This window comes from Dromiciops gliroides, chromosome 2 (assembly GCF_019393635.1).
Source record: "Dromiciops gliroides isolate mDroGli1 chromosome 2, mDroGli1.pri, whole genome shotgun sequence".
In the NCBI taxonomy this organism is placed as follows: domain Eukaryota; kingdom Metazoa; phylum Chordata; class Mammalia; order Microbiotheria; family Microbiotheriidae; genus Dromiciops; species Dromiciops gliroides.
This window is the reverse complement of record NC_057862.1, coordinates 248,588,099-248,600,420: the sequence shown is the minus strand read 5'-3', so window position 1 is coordinate 248,600,420 and position 12,322 is coordinate 248,588,099. Positions and strand designations below refer to the sequence as shown.

Below are 12,322 nucleotides of genomic sequence, written 5' to 3'. Positions count from 1 at the left end.
GAAAACCCCAAAAATGCTTCACGAAGAGTTGGACATAACTGAAAGGAACTATTTTCTGATGGTTTTTTTTTTTCTTTTTTGCTTGTTTGTTTGTTTGTTTGTTTTTGCAGGGCATACCTGGAGCTCGAGATCTCTCTTTCCCAGGACCAGATTCAGAAATACACAGACTACCTGCAGTTATATGTGAATAGTGCAGCTAAAGAACTGAGAAGACTCTTTCTGGTCCAGGATCTTGTGGATTCCCTAAAGGTATAAGGGCTTAAGTAGTTCATCGTGCATCTTCTGTTTCCTCCCTAAGCCAAAACACTAGGGGCTTTTAACAAAATGAGCCTCAACAGGGAAACATTTTAATTTCATTTTTATCTATTATATTAGGGGGTGGATTAGATCAGTGGTTTTAACCTGGACCCCATGGACCCCCTCAGAATTTGGGGCATCCAAGTTAATACTTGGATGGGAAACAAATGACATCTTTTATTTAAATGTAATAGGTTTCCTTTGTAATCCTATTTATTTTACATTTTATACATTTAAAAATCTTATTCTGAGAAGGGTCCATAGTCTTCATCAGACTACTAAAGGGGTCTATGACCCCCCGAAAAGGTAGAGAACCCCTGAATTAGCTGTCCTCTAATATCTCTTCTGGTTCTATCATTCCATGGTTCTATATATAAAGTAAAAATTCTACTTGCCCATGACTTCACAACCTGTCCCTCTTGCACCTTTACAGTCTTCTTACACCTCACAACTCTCCTCCCCTCTCACCCCCCCCCCACATATTCTGCATCCTAGTGGCCTCTTGCTGTTCTTTGCAGAAGACATTCCATCTCCTGATTTCATGCATTTTTACTGCCTGCCCTCCCATGCCTGGAATGTTCTCTCTCATCATCTCCACCCCTGGATTCCCTCCCTGGCTTCCTTCAAGTCTCAGATAAAAATCTTACCTTCTATGAGAAGCTTTTCCAGATTCCTCTTCTTATCAATCCCCTTTCTCCCTTGATAATGTCCAGTTTATTTTATACATACGTATAACATATTTGTTTGCATGTTGTCTCTCTTCTTACTCTTCCCTTTTCTCCCTTACCTCTAATTATCCTGTATGTATCTCATTGATATATATTTGTTTACATGTTGTCTTCTCCATGAGCTCCTTGAGAGTACAACTTTTCTTTGACCTATTTTAGTATCCCTAGCTCTTAACACAGTGCCTGACATATAGTAGACCCTTAATAATGTTTGTTGACTAAGTACTGCCTGACTTTCAAATTGTTCTTTAAATTAGTTTGAAAGCAATTCTCATTTAAATCTAATGTAGCAGTAGAGTCACCTTTTTTTGGACCCAAGGACTATATATTTTATACATTAAAAAGTTTCTTGCATTATCTGATATTTTTTTTTGGTTTTTTCTTTTCTTTCTACTCATATATTCTTCTACTGTTTGACTCTTGTTACACTAATTTAATCTTTGAGGCTGAACTTTATAAAATGGACTGGCATAGCAAAGAGAAGCCCCAAATGTGAATCAAAACCATTGGGCTCTATTCTTGGCTCTACGTTGACTTGGGTATTTTTGGATAAGGGGAGCTAGGTGATGCACTGGATAGGATGCTAGACCTAGAATGAGGAAGATCCAAGTTCAGCTCTGGCCTCAGAAACTTACTAGCTCTGTGATCTTTCACTTAATCTCTGACTTTCTCATTTTCTCATCTGTAAAATGGGGGTGATAACAATAGCTCTTACCTCCCAGGGTGGTTGTGAGAATAAAAGTTCCAAGCTTTCCAAATATTTAAGTACTAAATGTAAATACTAGCTATTATTGGTACATTTTTCTTTATTTCTGGAATTATGTTTAAGATTAGAGTCAAATCAACCAGTCAATATCTACTAAGCACCTACTATGTGACAGACGCTGCTAGAGATAGATAGGTCCCCGACCTTAAACAACTTGCAATAATTACAAAATTGTAAAATGATGAAATGTAATAAAAATTTTGTTATTATCCCCAATAATGTCTTAAGGTATTCATAATAGAAAAGCATATGGCCTAGAGTAGTATGGCCTAGAGTAGACCCAGTTGTCTTAGAACATCTAATAAGGAGATTCAGAGGGTATAGAGAAAAATGAGGATTTGATTCCTTTTCGTTCCTTTTGTGATGAACTTTATATGGTAATACTAAGCATTTTTTTTTTCGTTGAGTTAATTGTAAGTTTACATCAAATTGTCTTCTTCTAACTTGTGGTCTAGGGGATAGAGTTCTGAACTTGGAATCCATAGGACTCGGGTTCAGATCCTGCCCTTTAGCTCTTTGGGCCTCAATTTCCTCATCTGTAAAATGGGATACCAATAGTACTTACTTCACTGGGTAGTTGTGAGGATCGAATGAGATACCATAAGGAAAGTTCTCTGCAATCTTTAAAGCGATATATAAATGAGAGCTAAATATATGAAGATCTGATGATCCTTTTACATTTCAGTTTGCAGTGCTAATGTGGCTACTGACCTACGTTGGTGCTCTCTTCAATGGCCTGACACTGCTGATAATGGGTAAAGACAATTTAGTATTATTACCTAACCCTTACATAGAATTTATATGGAATTGGATGTGGTCCTCAATGTAGCTCTTATTTTTTTCTTATTTTGTGGATTCTGAGTAAAATATAAATCATTGAGTCTCCCAACTACAAAGTAGTTTCCTTTCCATGGGAGAACAATTTTTTAAAAAATGTCATGTGTTTTAACAAAATAATAGATAATATACATATAAATGTGTAAAGAATTCATTGTGATTTGAGCTTTCTCTGACCCCATCTTTGGCTAAAATTAGAAGCCCCAGGCTAAAGATGGGGTCAGAGAAACCTCAAATCACAATGAATTCTTTACAAATTATATATAGATAGATAGAATAGAATATAGATAGATAGAATAGAATAGAATATAGATAGATAGAATAAAAATATATTTCTATTATTTTACCTTCTGTTTTCTATCAAATGTTGCTCTTCTCATCAGCTTTTCTCACATTTCATATAATATGACATCTATGAATCAAGATGAATTACTTACCTAGCAAGTTCAGACAGCGTTGAATCTCACTCCATGGAGAGTTGGATTATCCTTGTAGCCTTCTCTATGAATTTTCTTTTTCCTATGAAGCATCCTTATATTTAGTACCGTTTTTATATCCATAGAATACTGAAAGGAACTCTCCAGTAGCATCTTATAAATAGATTGAAGTGATATATACTCAGGCTTTTTATTATTCCCCAGCTTTAAACATTAACTACAGACTATTTTTTTTTCTCCCCAGCCGTGGTGTCAATGTTTACTCTCCCTGTAGTGTATTTCAAGCACCAGGTAAATTCAGTGCGGTGTTTGTAATTTTGTTAAATTTCAAAGTTGTGTCTCTTGGCATGCTCATAATTCCTTTTTCTTTGTAGGCACAGATTGACCAATATTTGGGACTTGTGAGGACTCACGTAAATACCATTGTGGGAAAGTAAGTTCAATAATGCAATTTCTTAAAAGGATTACTCTGTTATCTTGTAACATATTTGAGTGTAAAATATAATAGAATATTACATTTATTATAATATAAGTATAATCTTATGAGCGCTAGATTTAGAGGCAGAGGACCTGGGCTTGGATACCAATTCTGTCCCTTACTATCCATGTGACCCTGGGCAAGTCAATTTTCCTTATTTATAAAATAAAGCCTGACCATGTAGCAATCCCATGATTACTTATGTACTTACTTATTTGGATTATACAAGTGTGTTCTTTACCTTTAAATGATCTGAAAGTGCAAGTTCAGAATTTGAAAAAAAACTAAATTATTAAAATAGAAAGGGAGCAGGTAGGTGGTGCAATGGATAAAGCACCAGCCCTGGATTCAGGAGGACCTGAGTTCAAATCCAGCCTCAGACACTTGATACTTTTACTAGCTGTGTGATCCTGCGCAAATCACTTAACCCTCTTTGCCCCACCAAAAAAATTAAATTATTTTAAAAATTAAAAATTAATTTTTTTAAAAAAAGCAAAGTAGCATGAAATGGAGATTCATGGCTTTGGATAGAATCCTCAAAAAATAGGAAGAGCATATTGCTGATCATAATAAATATATTTTATATAGATCTTTATATAGATTCATGGAAGATATTCCATGTTGGCAAAAAAGACCTGTTCAACAATGGAATGGCTAGCTACATGCATTAAACCTCCCAGCAAGAGATTAAGTTTCTAGAATTTGGGGCTGTGGGTTAAAGGCCTAGTTCTGCCAGTGTTCTTTCTATGTGACCTTGGTAGGATCATTGAAGCTCTCCAGGCCTCAGTTCCAAAGGGACTGGAGTACCCGACTCCTAATGTCTCTGGGTTTTGAATCCTGATTCTAAGCATTTAAATAAAGGCTGAAGAACTATCTCTAAGAAATAATGTGTGGGGGCAGCTAGGTGGCACAGTGGATAAAGCACCGGCCTTGGATTCAGGAGTACCTGAGTTCAAATCCGGCCTCAGACACTTGACTTACTAGCTGTGTGACCCTGGGCAAGTCACTTAACCCCCATTGCCCAGCAAAAAAAAAAAAAAAAAGAAAGAATGTGTGACAGGTTCCTGAATTAGCTGTGTCCATCCTAACTCTGATGGTGAAATTATTAATTTTTAATGAAGCAGTATGATGTAAATTGAACACTGGACTGGGATAGCACCTGAGGTTGAGTCTTTGCTCTAGCCATGACTAGACTAGCCACACGACTATTGGTTGACAAGTCACTGAATCTCGCTAAGCCTCAATTTACTCATTTGTAAAATAGAGTTCACCAAGTAGGTGTGCTAAACTATTATCTTTTAAAAGAGATTTTAGGGGCAGCTAGGTGGTGCAGTGGATAAAGTACCGGCCCTGGATTCAGGAGGAGCTGAGTTCAAATCTGGCCTTAGACGTTTGACACTAGCTGTGTGACCCTTGGCAAGTCACTTAACCTCAATTGCCTCACTAAAAAAAAAGAAAAAACAAACAAAAAATTTCAAGAATATCATCTTATAGGAATGGTTAGCAAAACCCTCTGAAAGGAAGCAGCAATCGTAAAGAATCCATCTGGCTCCATTTAGAACAAGCTACTTATAAAATAACCATATTCTGCTGCATTATGATTCCAATAGATAAGGGGAATGTTACTAAGAGTTTACGTCCCTACATTTTAGTGAAGGATTTAACAAAGTCTCTGATACTATATATGCAGACAAGATGAAAAGATATGGGGGTAAATAACAGTACAGTTATAGGCAGAGTGCCTTAAATATAGAACCAGTTAAATAGATGGATCCAGGATTCAGTATGGATTTGAAAGGTTCCAAATGGACTTATCAATGACTTGTAATCATATAAGTGATTAATCCTTTAACCCATAAAGGTGAGTGGGATAGCTAATATTCTGCATGACAGAGTCAAGATTTTAATAGATCTTAGCAAACTAGGACGTTGGGCTAAATATAAGAAGATGAAATTTAATAGAAATCAATATAGTCTTACTCTGTCTCAGACTGTTGTAGCTACTTTGAGACTTAAAGATTTTCATAGAAGAGATAAGCCACATAATGTTGTAGAAATGAATAGACCTTTATTAAGGCTGCCTTTTAACTACTACAAGAAAAGAGACCTAAGATATAGGCATACCTTAGAATTATCGCAGGTTCTGTTACAGATCACCACAATAAAGCAAATATCACAATAAAACAAGTCACATGGGTTTTTTTTTTGTTTCCCAGTGAATATAAGAATTATGTTTATACTAAGCTATAGTCTATTAAGTGTGCAATAGTATCATGTAAAAAAAAACACCAATGTACATACTTTAATTTAAAAATACTTTATTGCTAAAAAAAAGCTAACCTTCATCCGAGCCTTTAATGATTCATAATCTTTTTTTTCTCTTTCTTTCTTTCTTTCTTTCTTTCTTTCTTTCTTTCTTTCTTTCTTTCTTTCTTTCTTTCTTTCTTTCTTTCTTTCTTTCTTTCTTTCTGTTTTGCGGGACAATGAGGGTTAAGTGACTTGCCCAGGGTCACACAGCTAGCAAGTGTCAAGTGTCTGAGACTGGACTTGAACTCAGGTCCTCCTGAATCCAGGGCCAGTGCTTTATCCACTGTGCCACCCAGCTGCCCCCAAATCATAATCTTTTTGCTGGTGGAGGGTCTTGCCTCAATGTTTATGGCAACTGACTCAACACAGCAGTGGCTGCTGAAGGTTGGGGTGGCTGTGGCACTGTCTTAAAATGAGACAACAATGAAGTTTTCTATATCGATTGACTCTTCCTTTCACCTGAACACTTAGAGACATCAAAGATCACTGATCACTACATAATCAATACATAATAATTGATACATCATAATAATATATAATAATGAAAATGTTTGAAATACAAGAGAATTACCAAAATGTGCCACAGAGGCACAATATGAGCACATGCTGTTGGAAAATAGTGCTGAAAGACTTGCTCAATGCATGGTTGCCAGAAACCTTCAATTTGTTTTAAAAAACACACATAAAAAGTCCCAACAACCAATATTTGCAAAACACAGTAAAGCAAAGTGCAATAAAATGAGGCATGCCTGTACCTAGGGGCATGAAGGAGCGGGGGAAAAGGGAAAAGAAGGGAAGGACAAGTAAACAAGGCAGTCTTGAGAGGGGGCAGTTACTGGATTTAGGTATAAGAATCTTCAAACCATGACAGGAGGAAGAAAAAGGTTAATAGTAATTCAACACATCCTAGTGTTAATCTGGCCACTCCTTCCAGTTTGATAAGAAACTGTGAGGGTTTTATCATAACTTCTCAGTGAAACAGAGGTTAAGAAATTTATACATAGGTGTTGAGTCTCTAGCAGCCGTGTCTGGTTGGTTTCTTATCTCTCACATTAGAGTCAGGGAGAGCCAGAGATAGGCTAGTGATGCCCAGCTGAGTACCACATGGGTCTGGAAATGCCTAACATGGAAATTTTTAACAATGAAGAGTTCCAGGTAAAGGAACAGGGTAATGGTGGAAAGCAGGAGGATATTCATCCTGAGCTGAGATAGCCCAGGAGGGTAAAGAAGGAGGGAGGAAGATAATAAGCATTTATGTGGCACCTACTATATGCCAGGCCCTGTGCTAAGTGCTTTACAAATATCTCATTTCATCCTCACAACAACCCTTAGCAGTAGGTACAATTATTATCTACATTTTACCGCTGAGGAAACTGAGGCAAATAGAAGTTGAGTGACTTGCCTTGGGTCACATAGCTAGTATCAGAGGTTGAATTTGAACCCCAGGTCCAGCACTCTATTCACTGTACTCCTAGCTGCCTCGTGAGCCTGGGACCCGTGGGATTTATAAATCTTAAAGAGACTCCCAAAACCAAGGTTTTTAAGACTACCATACACTGGTGTCAAAAAAAGTTAATATCACTAATATAAGAGGAGAAATGAGATTGTTCAAAAAAGATCTGGAGATCTTAGTGCAGTACAACCACCTCATGAGTCAACCATGAGATATGATAACAACAACAACAAAAACAATTCCTAATGCAGTTCTGGGCTTTATTAAAACAGATTTAAAATTCTGGACTAGCAAAATGCCTGGGTCAGTACTTCTCTGGAAGGTTGTGTTCAGTTATGGTTATCATGTTATAGGAAAGTTGCTGATAAGCTGGAGAGTGTCCAGAGGAAGCCTCAAGATTATGCAAAATGAAGATCAGTTAAAAGAACTAAGGGTTTTAGCTCAGAAATTAGGAGGCTTTTGGGGAAAGTGATAACTTTCTGGGCTGTCATTTAAAGAGAGTAAACTTGTGGGGGGCAGCTAGGCGGCTCAATGGATAAAGCACCAGCCCTGGATCCAGGAGGACTTCAGTTCAAATCCGACCTCAGACACTTGACACTTACCAGCTGTGTGACCCTGGACAAGTCACTTAACCCTCATTTCCCAGAAAAAAAGGAGTAACTTGTTCTCCTTGGCCCTAGAACACAAAGGGTAGGAGTCACACAAAGGGGTAAATTGAGGCTTGATCCTAGGGGGAAACTTCCTAATGATTAGAACTATCCAAAAGTAGAATTGTGGTGTGTTTTTTTAAGAGATAGTGAATGCTCCCACACTGGAAGTCTTTTTTTTTTTTTAACACTGGAAGTCTTCAGGCAAAACCAGAACCAACCTCTTGTCAGAGATGTTGTCGAGATTACTGTCCAGGAATAGATTGCATTGGGTAGCTTTTGAGATCCTTTCTGAAGCTGAAATTCTTGCAGTCTGGGACTCTGTGATTCAAAAATTGAAATATTAAAAAATGGACTGAGGGAGGCCTGGCTTAACCTGGTTCTCATGAAAACAATCTGGTTGTGGGGAGGGGGAGTTAGCTGGTCACAGGCCTAATATGAGCCAGTTTCGGAGTATGACTACTTTAAAAGGCAACATGAACATATGTCCCATCAATAGGAATATAGTTTCTAGAATACAAGAGGTATTAATCCCATAGTATCGTGTACTAGTAAGATCATATTGGGAATATTTATTCTGTTCATTTCTCTGCACGACATTTTATAAAGGAAATTGATAAAGGGTAACATAACCAGAAGAGATTGACCAAAACGGTGAGAAATCTGGAAAGGTCCTATGAAGAATGTAATGGGGGGCAGCTAGGTGGCGCAGTGTATAAAGCACCGGCCCTGGATTCAGTAGTATCTGAGTTCAAATTTGGTCTCAGAGACTTGACACTTATTAGCTGTGTGACCCTGGGAAAGTCACTTAACCCTCATTGCCCCCCAAAAAAATTTTAAAAGAATGCATAAAAGCAATCCAGATGTTCAGCTTGGATTAATAGTAAACTAACATTAAATGAGTGTTTTAAAAGGTCACAAAGCACTTTACCTCTGTTATCTCATGTGATCCTGACTGCAATGCTGAGGAAGAGGTGCTTCTCTTATCCCCATTTATAGATGTGGAAACTGAGTTCCTAAGTTAAGTGACTTGCCCAAAGATCACACAGCTAGTAGGTGTCTGAAGCTAGATTTGAACTCAGGTCTTCCTGACACCAGGTTCATCATTCTATCCACCTGCTTCCCATATTTGCAGAGTTATCATACATAAAAAGTAGCACACTTTTTCTGTGTGATCCACAGAGAAAAACTAGGAGCGGTGGGTGGAATTGACAGGAAGGCAGATTCAGCTTGATATAAGAAATAATTTTCTAACAGAGCTGTCAAATCATTGAAAAGATTGTCTCATGAACAAGTGAGCCCCCTCTCACTGGAAATATCGAAGCAAAAGCTTAATGCCTCCTGTCAGGGATCTTGCAATGTAGATACCTGCAAAGAGTAGAAAATTGAACTAGATGACTGCAAAAGTCTCTTCTGACTTTATGATTCTGTATTTCTATGAAATGAGATAAATGTTAAAAACTTGTGAAAAGTATGAAGTACAAGACAAATGTGAGATGTTATTAACAAGGTGTCTAAGGTAGAAGTCCTAAAATTAAGAATTTCCCCGGTATAGAATTGCACTAAAATGAAGCTTCTGTAATACATTTGCATCATAGAGTTGGGAAACTGCCATGTTTTAAGCCACTTCAGAGCAAGGAGCCCAGGGTTATGTTTCATTAATTGATCCCCAGTCCAACTTCCTCATTTTTATAGATGAAATAATTGTGCCCTAGGCTAGAAGTATTAGACATCTTGCCCATAGCACTCTCAAGTGCTGCCCAAACTAAATTAAAATATAATTTGGAAATATTAACAAAATGAATATTTTTTAAAATTAAAAACATAAAATAAATATTTAATAAAATAAATAAAAGTAAATTTTTAAAATAAAATATTTTGTTGTTCAATTGTTTCAGTTATGTCTCCTTTGGAGTTTTCTTGGCAAAGATGCTGGAATAGTGTGGCATTTCCTTCTCCAACTTATTTTACAGATGAGGAAACTGAGGCAAACAGGATTAAGTGACTCACCCAAGGTCACACAGCTAGTAAGTGTCTGAGGCCATATTTGAGCCCAGGCACACTGTCCACTGTACTACCTACCCTGGAACATAATAGGAACTTACTAGATGTTTGTTGATTGACAAAAAATAAAGAAATGCATACTATACAAATGCATTCCAAGTCTCTAATTTTTATTCTTTTCTAGTATTAAAATACTGAAACTTTCATTCTTATTCATGAGGAAAAACAAAAAAAAAATAAAACAACTTGTGTCCTAGGCCATATTTAAACTCAGGAAGATGCATCTTCCTGACTACAGGCCCAGTACTAGTGTGGCACCTGGCCGTCCCAATATGAAATCTTCAGGGATCTTTATGAATGAGTGGCCCCCTTTCTATCTGAGATTGGCAGCACTGCCCTAGACCACACTATTGCAACTTTGAAAAGTGTCATCTTATTTAATCAAAGTCATGAAAGCTCAGTTTTAACTGATTAATTACATTATTTTGCCTATGTTCACATCTAACATCCCTGCATGAAAAGATATAATTTGTAGAATTTCCCTGCATTGTGATGCATATCTATTGCCATATCTGGTTTTAGCTAATCCAAAACAGTTTTATGTACATTTGTTTGCATATATGAATTCTTCTATTGTTTTAAATTATATTCAACATCAGCCATCAGAAAAGTAAATAGTCTTGTTTAAAAAACATATTCTGGGCAGCTAGGTGGCGCAGTGGATAGAGCACTGACCCTGGAGTCAGGAGTACCTGAGTTTAAATCCGGCCTCAGACACTTAACACTTACTAGCTATGTGACCCTGGGCAAGTCACTTAACCCCAATTGCTTCACTAAAAAAATAAATTAAAAAAATTTAAAAAAATTAAAAACATATTCTTTCCTTAGATTTCTCACACAAATATGGAAACATACTTCTTAGACAAATATTTCCTCTAAGACTAATGACTGGGTCTCCAAAATTTAGAGTAGTGAATTAAAACATTACCTGGTGTGTGACCCTGGGCAAGTCACTTAACCATCATTGCCCTGCCAAAAATAACAACAACAACATGAACCAAAAAACACCATTACCGGGAAACTGATTTTTTTCTCAAACACAAAAACGATTGACTTTCACAAATTGACTTTTCATTCTTAGTATGCAATCCCAAGAGATTTCTGGCTGCTGTGCCTACCTTTACATCAAATGCCACTAAGGTGCACTGCTATCTGACATCATGGGGTTAAATAGAAGTAGAGACATACACTGAAATGATAAAATAATGTTCATAAGCAATTGCTTGTGATGAATTATCTTCTGATCTTGTAATGCTTTTCATTTTTAGGATTCAGGCCAAAATCCCAGGAGCGAAAAGGCAGACAGAGTAGACTGGATTTCCAACAGGCAACTAGGGATTAAACAGGAGTGGTAAAAGCTCTATTCTTACACTTTACTGCAAATCGATTGTTTCCTTCCCCAATACCTTGATCTTAGAAACATATACTTCTCAACAGCTGTTTTTAGGCTGTTTCTGTACTCTGAAAATATCTGCAATTACTTGTGTCGACCACTATAGTATAGTAAAGAGAAAATGTGTAGTGAATATGGTTTTTATTTTGTGTTGCTTAAAAAGTGCATGATGGTGAGACCCTGGATAATCTTTCTTTCTTTAGTATTCCTCCTCCCCTTCTCTTTGCAGTGCTTATGTAACTTTAATGTTCCATTTAGCTAGGCCTTTCTCACTTGGTGAGCTATCACTGAGTCGCTGGTTGGATTAATCTTTAATAACTATATATAGAATTGTAGGTGAATGTTTTGGTGTTTTTCCAGCACGCACACACACATACACACACAAATGAAAAGTCAGTAGTGCTTATAGTAACCAATTTTGTATAACTTAAAAAAAAAAGGAAAAACCAAAATAAATACCCAGTACTTTTGTTGTATGGGATCGATGGGCTAATTTACATGTATGGTAACTGAAGAGTACCAGCTTGTTAACTTTATTACAATTTGTATTACTTTCTCTGTAGTTCCTAATGGACTTAATTATGAACTCTGAATATTTGCACTTATGTACTTGATACCGAATGCAGAAATAAATGTTACTCAATACAGAAAGGTCTCCATTTTTATTCTCCCATTGATATACAAGGCTCTCTGAAAGGCTTGAAGAATCAGACCCACTGATCCATGCATGAAGGACAGGTTTTCTTGGCCTTTGGGATCTACTGTCCAATTTGATAAAGATAACCCAATTCCAACCAATTTCATGGACTCATTGGGTAGCATTAGAAAATATAATCGAACAATAATGTGATGCTGAGATGCAGGCAGGGTATGCTGCTGTGATCTCATTGGGAATACTAACTGTTCATTTTCCTG

At 36.9% G+C, this 12,322-nt stretch overlaps 1 protein-coding gene across 2 annotated transcripts in view; it reads left to right on the top strand.

Annotated features, from left to right (window-relative positions):
* RTN1 (reticulon 1) overlaps window positions 1-12,060 on the top strand; it is a 310,482-nt gene extending 298,422 nt beyond the window's left edge. For both annotated transcript variants that reach the window (XM_043984702.1, XM_043984703.1), the window contains 5 exons: window positions 111-249; window positions 2,477-2,546; window positions 3,310-3,356; window positions 3,440-3,498; window positions 11,283-12,060. In XM_043984702.1, coding sequence (XP_043840637.1) covers window positions 111-249; window positions 2,477-2,546; window positions 3,310-3,356; window positions 3,440-3,498; window positions 11,283-11,325 — 358 coding nt within the window. In that variant the 3' untranslated portion in view covers window positions 11,326-12,060. The remainder of the gene's footprint in view (window positions 1-110; window positions 250-2,476; window positions 2,547-3,309; window positions 3,357-3,439; window positions 3,499-11,282) is intronic.
* Window positions 12,061-12,322: the final 262 nt, after the last annotated feature.